The following is an 11,775-nucleotide window of genomic DNA, read 5'->3' as shown; positions in this document are numbered from 1 at the left end:
GTTTCTTCTTCAGGGAAAATAAAGTATAAAGTAAATTAAAGTTATATAGTGGTGCTACTGGATTGGCCTACAGTGGGGCAAAAAAGTATTTAGTCAGCCACCGATTGTGCAAGTTCCCCCACTTAAAATGATGACAGAGGTCAGTAATTTGCACCAGAGGTACACTTCAACTGTGAGAGACAGAATGTGAAAAAAAAAATCCATGAATTCACATGGTAGGATTTGTAAAGAATTTATTCGTAAATTAGGGTGGAAAATAAGTATTTGGTCACCTCAAACAAGGAAAATCTCTGGCTCTCACAGACCTGTAACGTCTTCTGTAAGAAGCTTTTCTGTCCCCCACTCGTTACCTGTATGAATGGCACCTGTTTGAACTCATCATCTGTATAAAAGACACCTGTCCACAGCCTCAAACAGTCAGACTCCAAACTCCGCCATGGCCAAGACCAAAGAGCTTTCGAAGGACACCAGGAAAAGTATTGTAGACCTGCACCAGACTGGGAAGAGTGAATCTACAATAGGCAAGCAGCTTGGTGTGAAAAAATCAACTGTGGGAGCAATCATCAGAAAATGGAAGACATACAAGACCACTGATAATCTCCCTCGATCTGGGGCTCCACGCAAGATCTCATCCCGTGGGGTCAAAATGATCATGAGAACGGTGAGCAAAGATCCCAGAACCACACGGGGGGACCTGGTGAATGACCTGCAGAGAGCTGGGACCAAAGTAACAAAGGTCACCATCAGTAACACACTACAACGGCAGGGAATCAAATCCCGCAGTGCCAGACGTGTTCCGCTGCTGAAGCCAGTGCATGTCCAGGCCCGTCTGAAGTTTGCCAGAGAGCACATGGATGATACAGCAGAGGATTGGGTCTTCCAACATGACAATGATCCAAAACACACCGCCCGGGCAACAAAGGAGTGGCTCCGTAAGAAGCATTTGAAAGTCCTGGAGTGGCCTAGCCAGTCTCCAGACCTCAACCCCATAGAAAATCTGTGGCGGGAGTTGGAAGTCCGTGTTGCTCGGCGACAGCCCCAAAACATCACTGCTCTCGAGAAGATCTGCATGGAGGAATGGGCCAAAATACCAGCTACTGTGTGTGCAAACCTGGTAAAGACCTATAGTAAACGTTTGACCTCTGTTATTGCCAACAAAGGTTATGTTACAAAGTCTTGAGTTGTATTTTTGTTATTGACCAAATACTTATTTTCCACCCTGATTTACGAATAAATTCTTTACAAATCCTACCATGTGAATTCATGGATTTTTTTTTTTTCACATTCTGTCTCTCACAGTTGAAGTGTACCTCTGGTGCAAATTACTGACCTCTGTCATCATTTTAAGTGGGGGAACTTGCACAATCGGTGGCTGACTAAATACTTTTTTGCCCCACTGTACATGCCAGTTTAAGCTGTATTTGGCCCATGAACCAAAATGAGTTTGACACCCTGCGCTAGAGGCTAAGCCAGCCGACTTACCAACAAGTGCCAAAATCGGGAAATAGCACTTTAATGAAGTCCCAGAAACTTAATTTAGACCCTGATCCTTGTGATGGAAGCGCTTTGAGTATCACCAAATGGTTCCTGCAGGAAATGATTACTGATGCAAAAAGTTTCAGCTGCCAGTCTAACAAAATAAAAAGCAACAAATCCTGCATCCATTTCAGTCCAAGTATTATGTGGCCTGTTCAACGTGCCATGTTGACAACCTTTGAAAAACAGTTATCTTTAGTAATAAGAGATATGGCTTGTTTGCACCAGAAGGTGGCATGGTAGAAGTTCATGTTTGCCTTATTTGTCCATCAACAGTTTGCTTTTTTTGTTTACTGCACAAACTTAAATCTGTAAATAGAACAAATCAATTCCATCCACACCTCTCTTATCAAAATATATATGCTTAGCTGTAATTCAGCTATTACAGGGGCACCGGATATGTGAACAAAGCACTCCCTCTGACACAGAAAATAATTTTGTATTTAATGCCCACTGTTTTGCACATGTCTCAACTCTGTATATTTTTTATATATTTTATTTATTGTTTACTCTATTTAATTTGTAAAATATGTGTACACACACACACACACACACACACACGTAGAAAAATATTTAGTATACACATCCAGAAATGCATATACTATTATATATTGTACATATATTTATTAGTTTCAGATGTAGCCATTCTTGTATTTTGCTTGTTTACATTATTGTATTTTGCACAACTCTGTTGCTTGTGAAGCTCGCACACAAGAATTTCACTCACATGTGCTGTACCAATGTACCTGCACATGTGATGTGACAATAAAAGTGATTTGATTTGATAATTAAAAAACAAAACAAAAAAAAGACTTCCATTCCAAAGGTTTATTTAATCAGACTTTTTAGAACAAACATAACAATTGACATAGAAAGAGAGGATCCTTTTCACTACTCTAAAGGCAAATGCACTGAAAATATCAATCTTTATGCAACCAAGAAAACTCAAAATAACAGTAATGAAGGTTGGATCTACACCATCTAAAGCCCTGATGACACCTCTGATTACAGAGTAAAAATGTAAGCACACAAGTAAAAGTATTTACTGCAGATCAGTCGAATGTTAACCGGAAGGTTTTCTCCTGCTCCTTTCGTTGGGTGTCGCAAAGTTTGGACACTTCCTCGACCTTTCTCTGCAGCAGAACAGAGTTCTGATCGATCCACTGAAGTGAATCCATGTGGGCGTTGAGGATCTTACAGATCTGCTGCAGCTGATGATGAAAAAAAGGAAATTAGACATGAATTACGTGAGTAAATCTTTGTTAATCTTATCGATTATCAAAAACCGGAGGCGTCATCTTACCGGATCACTGGTGTCAGCCGGGCCGCTGGACGTGTTCAGGTGCTCGATGATCTCCTTCAGGTCCTGCGACATCCTCTTCAGCTGTGCGTCCACGTTCTCAGCGAGCTTGTATGTTCTTTCACGCTCCTCGTCGGCGTTCTGCATGTAGATGGTTCCACTTTGCTCTTTTACCGACTCCTCGAGGGGGCAGAGCAAATCTTCCAGCTCCTTCTGTTGGGACAGGATGAAATCCAGCTCCTGGTTCAGCCTCCTCTGATCCAGCTTCACTTTCTCCATCTCCTTGTGGAGGGATGTGATCTTCTCTCCGTTCTCCACCAGCATGCGGTCCCAGGCATTCACCTGAGTTGCCTGCTGTAAGAAATGTCTCTCCTGGTCCTCCAGCTCAAGACTCCACTTGTTAATGAGCCCCTCTAGCTGGGCATAGGTCATCACTGGAGGAGCTGTGCTGGTGGTGCTGGCAGTGGTTGTGGCTGAAGCAGCTGTCGTGGTGCTTGTGATCGATGAAGTTTTGGCTCCCAGCAAGAAGCCTGTAATAGTACCTGTCGTGGAGGCTGCAGCTGTAGCGGTAGAGGGGGGGGCAGATGTGGTGGCTGCTGGAACCAGAGGTTTGATCATAAAAGTCAAACCTCCACCAGTAGCCGTGGTTGTTGCTGTGGATGTGCTTGCTGCTGAAGCTGAAACGGCATTGAAAGCGAAGCCTGGACCTGCAGCTGTGGCAGCAGCTGTTGTGACAGGCTGAGCGAAGAGAGAAGGCCCGAAAGATGGTGGGGCCTGGGTGGATGCAGGAGGAGCTGGGGTTGATGACGGTTTAATCCCAAAGGTAAACCCTCCACCCTGTCCTGTTGCGGCAGCGGCAGCAGCAGCGGCGGTGGAGGTTGGCTGGGCAAGGCTGGAGGGAGCACTGGTGCCGAAGCTGAAGCCTCCACCTGTGGTGCTGGTGTTGGTTGTGGTGGTGGAGGCTGCCGCTGATGTCACCTGGACCTTGGTAGCTCCGAAGCTGAACCCTCCAAATGAGAGGCCACTTGGTGCTGTGGAGGCTGCTGGTGCGGCTGTTGCTACAGGCTGGGTTTGAGCCTGAGATGCAGCTCCAAAGGTGAAGCCCCCTCCTGCAGGTGCAGTAGCGGTGGTCTGCGCAGACAAAACTCCACCCAGAGTGAACCCCGACCCTGCTGCTTGAGTCGCCGTGGAGCCCAAAGTCAACCCTGAAGCTGCTGTTGTGGTTGGAGGAGCTGCATTCATTCCAAAGGTTGTGGTGGGTGCCCCAAAAGAGAAACCCCCGCCGGCTGCTGTGGACTTTGCTGGGGTGCCAAAGCTGAAACCACCGGTGGGGTTGGTAGTGCTCTGGGTCTGGATGGATGAGCCGAAAGTGAAGCCCCCTCCGGTGGCTGCAGGAGTGGACGTTGTCAGTCCAAAGCCGGTGGTAGGGGCCGGGGCCGGGGCCGAGGCTGTGGTTTTCTGCGTTCCGAAAGTAAAGCCCGAAGAGGGCTGCCCAAAGGTGAAAGCGCCGCTCATTTTCTCCTTAAAGATAAAAAAATAACATTATTAAAATCGACGAACGCACAAAATGGTTACTTCCTCGCTGAATCATTTAGCTTTTGGCGGGTCACAAACACACAGACCAGGGGGAACTTACCGAAGAATCGGCTTCTCTTTTACGACGGCTTTCTAGACGTTGGCGTCTAATAAAGTTGACTACACCCTTCTTAATGTCACTTTAGTCGTAACAACGATAGAAAACTGGCAACATATCCTTCTTAAAAACGTGGCCAGCTGCCTCGACACTTTTTCAAGTAGGCAGTTCAGTAGTCAACTAAAGGAAATGACGGCAGTTGGCCTGAAAAACAAGCTGTTTATTTGCCCTGTATTTTGTCTAGCGGAGTACAACCCGCCTTTCTTAGTAATATTGGCAGGTCTAACGACCAATTAGAATTATAATTTCAGACAACTCAAACTTTGATTGGTTTGGCTTGTCACCTAGCAGACATACGTCGGAGATTAGGACGCTCACGTTATCAAAGACCAAATTAACAACAAGAGGGTTTACGTTTGTACGCAGTTCGAGCTGCTTCCCACCAAAATCGAAAGTTACATAAAATGAACATTATTCTATAAAGTTAAGATACAAATAATTCTAAGTAACAAGAAGGCGCGTTATTAGAACGGTTTTCTAGAGCAAAACGAATATTGTTCTATTTTGTTGCACACGCCTATGTTAGTTTAACTCAAAAAATTGCTTCAAAACCACAAGAAGCCAGTTCACAAACTTCACGGGAACTTCTGAAAAACTCCTCGATTGTTTTTCAACGTTAACAGTTTGGCTGTGTAACGTTTAGCTATAACGTTACACCAAATTTTGGTCAATAAAGTTTGCTTGAAGAGGTAGCTTATCTTGATGTCGCTGTGACGTCTTTGAATTTACTGGCCGCACACTCTCCTTTCCACGGCATCTGACCAAGAGAAGCTGAAGTAAAAGGCGATTTAGGAAAACAGTGCCGAAGCTCTGAGAATGGAGGCTGAAACTGCACCAAATTACGAAAAAACAAATCATTAATTACTTGTGTGTTGGCAGGCTGTTAAGGTTAGCTAACAAGCTTGTGTCAACACAGATTAGCAAACCAAGCTGCAGCCCTCGCTAGGCTCTGTTGCTGTGGATGCTAATTGCAATTAAACCTAAAAAAAGAGTACCGCTTGTTTAATTATTTATTAAGCAGCAGTCACAGCTGGAAGTGAAGCAATACAAAACGTGCCAGCATGAGGATTTTAAGGTTTCTGAGGAGCAGCGTGTCCATAGGGAAGGACATCGACTACTATTCCAAATTCTCACCATCCCCTCTATCAATGAAGCAGTTTCTGGATTTTGGTAAGAAGCTGCAAGACTAGTAGATATTTACTAACATAATGCTTTACTACATCGTTAACGATACTCTGCCCTAAAATAAGGAGAATCATCATACAACGTGTATGATTCATACACATCCAGGAAACTATATGGAAATAGAAAAAACAAACTAATGTAAAGTTAAACCGAGGATAACTGCCACACAAACGGTCCTAACACAGGCTTTTCCTTCTGTGATGTAAAGGTAGTTGATACCACAAGGATGTATTTCACAAGACGAATGATACTCTTAAAATCATCTAGCCTCCCCTTATTACACTTCCTCGTATTAAACAGGAAGGGATTTTAAAGTATCTCTTAACACATGACTAATGGGATATATGCCCTGTCTGTGTAAGTCAAGCTTGAAGACTTGAATGTAAGAGTGAATGTTAGGCCCTTGATTGATTGGTTGATTTTCTCTATTTCATACTGAAAATGGTCCAGTTTGCTGAAACTATGGAAGGTTTACAGTTATAAGAGGTTATGGAGCCTGAATGGTTTGGGGGTAGTTTTGCATCTGATATGTAATCCAGCCTTGATGCTAACTAGAAGTGGGTGACATGGAAAAACTTTTATCATGTTACATTTACAGGATTGTGCAAAAGTGTTGATTTATTTGAGTAATGCTTCTAAGGACCAGACTTTATTAGTGTTCATAGTAATCCTTGCATTTGTTTAAACTGGAAACTGGACAAGTAGGGCGCAAAAAAGAAGTGCCAGGCCTAAAAACTATCTGCAGCAGATGTCTTTGTAGGTTCTCAGTCATCCTGTTCATGGTAGTTTAAGGAGCTGGGAAAGAAAGTGACTGGACTTCTATAAGTGTCTTGAAGACGTTTCACCTCACATCGGAGAGGCTTCTTCAGTTCCAAAACCAAATGGCCGACAGTCCCAAGTATTCCAGTATCCCAGTACATTTTTTGCCTTGTATATTTGTATTTATATGTATCTTTGCACATGTTCAGTAGCTTGCTCCACCTGTTTCCCATTTTTCAAGCAAAATTATTAAAAAATGTGCCTTTTGTTTCTCTCTCAGGTTCAGAAAATGCATGTGTGAAAACATCCTTCAACTTCCTCAGACAGGAGTTACCTGTGAGGCTGGCCAACATCATGAAGGAAATTAACTTGCTGCCAGACAACTTATTGAGGACGCCATCAGTCCGATTGGTCCAGAGCTGGTATGCAGGTTCTCCTTTTTTTCCACTTAATTTTAACGAATTAACAGTATTTAACTCTTGCCAGTCTGTGAAATACAAAAAGATAATTTTTCCCCCATGTAGGTACATGCAGAGTCTTCAGGAGATTCTCGAGTTCAAAGACAAAAATGCAGACGACGAGAAAGTCACATATGAGTAGGTTTCCTCTTTTAACCACTGCAACAGCTCATCTATTCCTGCAGATTCTTTTCACGCATTGCCTTAACTTTTATGTCTTCAATTAGTTTCACAGATGCTGTGATAAATATCAGAAATCGCCACAATGATGTCATTCCCACCATGGCTCAGGGCGTTGTGGAGTACAAGGAGGCGTACGGCACAGATCCCATCGTCAGCCAGAATGTTCAGTATTTTCTGGATCGCTTCTACATGAGCAGGATTTCCATCAGGATGCTGCTCAACCAGCACAGTGAGCACATGTTGTATTTTTTGTAATGTGATTGCTGAGCTGTACTTGTTTGGAAATGAAAGCCCTTGGGTTCAGGAGCCAGACTTCTGTGCTGAGAAGATAGCTGAGGTTTCAGGCTGTCTGTGTCGTTTTAAAACTCCTGCTACAGTAAACCAGGAATCAACAGACCCCACCCAGTGTCATTTTCTGGCAGTTGCACGAAAACTAAATGACTTGTGTTTTATTTACAGACAGCAAAGACCAAAACAAGCTCACTTGCGTAAAGCTACGCTATAAAAACATTGTAGATAAATAAATAAAATATGGCTTATTTTGGACATCGCTAAATATTGTGAGTCATTCAGAAGGGGCTCAGAGTAGAGTTTCCACTTTTCCACATCTAAAGGAGCCAGTTCAAGTGGTTCAGGCATCTGACCAGGATACCTAATCAATGCATGAGGTGTTTCAGGTATATCCTACCAGCAGAAGGCCCTGGAAGAGACCTAGCACACGCTGGAGAGTTTATGGCTCTCTTCTGGCTTAGGAGCACCTCAATGTCCCCCTGGATAAATTGGAGGAGGTGGATGGGTAGAGGGAGGTCTGGGCATATCTGCTTAGGGTGGACTCTGTGACCTGAACCCAGATAAACAATGAGTGGATGGAATTTCAACCAAAGTTTTTATTAGAATTTCCTGCATATGGCGACACTGGAAGAACTCGTTACGGCTCAGGTCCCCTCAGGATGGTACTGCTCATCAGTTTTGTTTTAGCTCTAATCAAAAGGTCTCACATGAAACCCTGAACTTACAGAGACAAATATCAGTAAGTATTAAGACTTCACAATGTTCATGTTGTGTGTTTTTTCTGTAGCTCTGCTCTTTGGAGGGAAGGTGAATCCTGCACACCCCAAACAGATTGGCAGTATTGATCCACACTGTCGGGTCAGCGAGGTTATCAGAGGTGAGACTTTCTTATATTTATAGAAACATGCCGGAGAAAAGTGTTAATCTATGCTGTTCTTCCAGTTTGCAAGCGCCATGTAACAAAAACAAACCACTTCCTTGTAGATGCCTACGAAAATGCAAGAAACCTTTGTGATCGGTATTACATGAACTCTCCTGAGCTGGTCCTGGAGGAATTCAATGGTAATTTATGTAGTTAGAAGAAACAACACAAACAGTTTCAATGATGCCGCTCTTTGAACTGGTTAATGAATGAATTGTAACGTAATCAAATGTTTTCCAATCATCTGTTTGTCCTGATAGCCAAAGAGAAGGGGAAACCTGTCACCATGGTCTATGTTCCATCTCATCTGTATCACATGGTGTTTGAACTTTATAAGGTGCTTTTTAAAAGCCTGTCTTCATATATGTCAGCATTTTATATTTCAAAATATCTCTTTTCCAATGTTAAACATTTGGATAAACACTTGTCACAGAACGCCATGAGGGCCACCATGGAGTTATACGGAGATGCCATGGAGTACCCTTCTATCCATACACAGGTTGCTCTGGGAACTGAAGATCTCACAGTCAAGGTAAATGTGCAGATAAACTCCTGTACAGTAAAGGTTAAAGCAGCAAACTTGGCATTGAAAACTCCTTCAGGTTTTTGTGTACGTTTCGGAGGAGCTTGTGTTTATTCATGCTGTTTGCTTTGTGAGGTGAGCGACCGTGGAGGTGGTGTGCCACTGCGTAAAATCGACAGGCTGTTCACCTACACGTACTCGACTGCTCCGAGACCCAGCATCGACGGATCTCGTGCTGCTCCTCTGGTGAATACTCCTAATTTATCATCACTAGTGACTGAATCAGTGTCAAAGAGAAATCAATCAGTGAGTGTTTGAAAATGGAAACAGCTGTACCAGCGTCTCCACAGCTGGGGTAGGTATCCAGCTATCCCGTATACGCCCTGAAGTTCTAGAGTTCCTTTTCGACACACATACTTGGCTTTTGCAGGGCTTTCACACGTCCCACCTATCAAAACAAAAAGCACTGCTGCAATTTTACCCCATGTTCCAGAGAAAATCCACAGCCAGTCACTTTGTTCCAGTGAATGCTGTCTTTGTCATGGAGCTGCTCTGTTGTTTCAGACTTTATCTGGATGAACTCTGCTTCATTTCTCTTTAGGCTGGTTATGGGTATGGCCTGCCCATCTCACGACTGTACGCTCGCTACTTTCAAGGAGACCTCAAGTTGTATTCTATGGAGGGTTACGGAATCGATGCTGTGATCTACATACGGGTAACCCAGTTTCACAGAAGCAGCATTAGTGCCTCTTTTAGAGAGAAGAGCACATTCCTAAAGTATCTTTTTTTTTTTTCTTTCCCCTTCAATCACGTTTTAGGCACTATCCACAGAGTCCATCGAGAGGCTCCCGGTGTACAACAAGTCAGCCTGGAAACACTACAACACCATCCACGAGGCAGACGACTGGTGCGTCCCGAGCAAAGAGCCAAAGGACATGACGACATTTCGTAGCTTGTAGATCAAATGTAAATGAAAGTGCGCAAGAGACGTAACCGAATGTGTGAGCGTGTGGCAGTAATTACATCAAACCCTTCAGTTATTTACAAACAAAGCTTAAAGAATAATAGAACAAAGTTTTAGTGCCATATAATCCACATGGAACAATGGCTTTGTTATGATCAGTACTTTAAAGTGCAGCAGCTCTTGGTTTTCCCCATTCATCTTAAATGTTAACTGTTATCTACCAGGACCAGGTTTCAACAAATGCAAGCTGTATGTTTTTTATGTTTTATATTTATATTCGACATGAAAAACTTGCAGGTGCAGAGAAATCAACAATTTAAACATACATTCATGTTTTCTCTTTAAATGATGAACAAGATGGTACTGCACAGCTGTCAGCGCTCTCTGGTGGACAAAGCTTGCAAAGGTGTCATGTTTGTCTGATGAGCTAAAGATCACCTGATGCGTTTATCAGGACATGTATAATTTTTGTGATGCTTTAAGAATAAGACTTAAAAGCCATGTTGTATTGTTTGTATTAGCAGAGGTCTCAGCAAAACAAGCGGTCTGCAGGGTTCAATGCCATCGGGGTCGGAGGACAATGTATTAAAGCTCTTATGTGAGGTTGTCCTTACAGGTATCAGCAAAAGTTTAGTTTGCTTTGCTGCTTTGAAGTTTTTCCTTTGTCTGGTTTAATTACGGTGAACTTTAGTTTCTCCTGTTACAGTTTATCTGTGCGTAGAGTTTCTCTCCCCTGTTTTTGTGGAGTCTGTTACTTTGAAAGAAAAGCACAGCTGATGTGAAATTAAAAGCTTTGCTTTTTGTTAAGCTGCTGTCTTCTAAGCACTTCTCGTGTTTCTTTTGTTTATTTATTAGGGCATTTCTAACAGGGTATTGGTTAAAGTAACGTGATGGAAAAAAGGTTTGATTTGCTGTCTGTAAATTGTTGTATTGCACTTGTTTTACATGCTAGCTTGAGAATGTTGGGGGTATTTATTGGGAGGGTTGCAGCTGGTGTGGTTTATTGGGTCAGTGTTTGTGGTTTTCTGTTATGCTTTAAAAGAAGATACAACCCTGAACTCTTTTCCACATGATTCTTCTGTGTCCTATAAGGAAACTTAATACAGTATTTTAGTGCTGTGGTTGTATTATTTGGGCTCATTCAGCTAAACTGACAGAAGTCCTTGTTTTCCATGTTACACTATCTGCAGTTGTCTGAGTGGATAATGTTCAGTATAGTAGGTTATTTTCCAGATAATTACTTTTGTTAAAATAGCTTTGTGCATGCAGAGTCGAGGTGAGACAAACTTGTTTATTTGTGATCACTGATTTCTGTCAAGTATGTAATTAAAACTGTAACACCAGCAGTTTGACTGTTGAAGGCATCAGATATGAAATCATTGCCGTGGGGCAAAAGTTTCAATAAACTGTTACAAACACTGACTACTGCCTGTTTTTAGTTTTAGACCACACGTCTGCTGGATCGAGACTTATGTCACATGTTTAACTCATCCGGCAAATTGACTGATGTGCTGCCACGATGAGGCGTTTGTTATTGCTCTGACAGTATTGGTCAGAATGTAACTGGACTTGCACACAGTGATCTCATAACAAGTTTTCACACAAACTGAGTCCAAGAGAAAAATGGCTTTACTTTCTCAAGACTCACTCCTCCTCCTCTATTTTTAGTCAAATGAAATTAGTGCTGGATACGACTTTTGCAAGCTGCCTCAGCTACAGCAAACCAACGATGACAATAACATCACTTTCTTTACACTCACCTGTGAATTGTGTGCCAGATGAGCAACATCACTGACATCTGGTTAAAGCAGACTTTAATAGTCTGCAGCTGTAGCAACATCTTAAGCAATCAGTCGAATATTCACCTCGTTACTTGGGTGGGTTTTGACTCAGGTCTGTGAAGCTAACCCTGAGACTGTTGTACATACAAGCTTTGCTTTTTGAAAGAGCAGCAACATAAA

General features: G+C 42.8%; 2 protein-coding genes across 2 annotated transcripts; one reads left to right on the top strand and one right to left on the bottom strand.

The window, feature by feature from the left end:
• Nucleotides 1-2,349: 2,349 nt before the first annotated feature.
• Nucleotides 2,350-5,428, bottom strand: nup62l (nucleoporin 62 like). The gene is made up of 3 exons (XM_086266142.1): nt 4,473-5,428; nt 2,840-4,357; nt 2,350-2,747 (listed from the first exon to the last, which is right to left on the bottom strand). The coding sequence occupies exons 2-3, from the start codon at nt 4,349-4,351 to the stop codon at nt 2,589-2,591; spliced, it is 1,671 nt and encodes a 556-aa protein (XP_086122268.1). The 5' UTR covers nt 4,352-4,357; nt 4,473-5,428; the 3' UTR covers nt 2,350-2,588.
• pdk1 (pyruvate dehydrogenase kinase, isozyme 1) lies at nt 4,918-11,236 on the top strand. Its single transcript, XM_086266144.1, has 11 exons — nt 4,918-5,699; nt 6,754-6,895; nt 6,998-7,069; nt 7,159-7,343; nt 8,193-8,282; nt 8,390-8,467; nt 8,588-8,664; nt 8,761-8,859; nt 8,986-9,096; nt 9,452-9,565; nt 9,669-11,236. The coding sequence occupies exons 1-11, from the start codon at nt 5,591-5,593 to the stop codon at nt 9,807-9,809; spliced, it is 1,218 nt and encodes a 405-aa protein (XP_086122270.1). The 5' UTR covers nt 4,918-5,590; the 3' UTR covers nt 9,810-11,236.
• The last annotated feature ends 539 nt before the right edge of the window (nt 11,237-11,775 follow it).

This window comes from Aulonocara sp. 'chitande type north' Nkhata Bay, linkage group LG16 (genome assembly GCF_057382095.1).
Source record: "Aulonocara sp. 'chitande type north' Nkhata Bay isolate Kocher_YH1m ecotype deep benthic linkage group LG16, A_spYH_male_GT1.1, whole genome shotgun sequence".
Lineage (NCBI taxonomy): Eukaryota > Metazoa > Chordata > Actinopteri > Cichliformes > Cichlidae > Aulonocara > Aulonocara sp. 'chitande type north' Nkhata Bay.
Note: the sequence above shows the minus strand (reverse complement) of the source record. Positions and strands in the feature narration are given on the sequence as shown.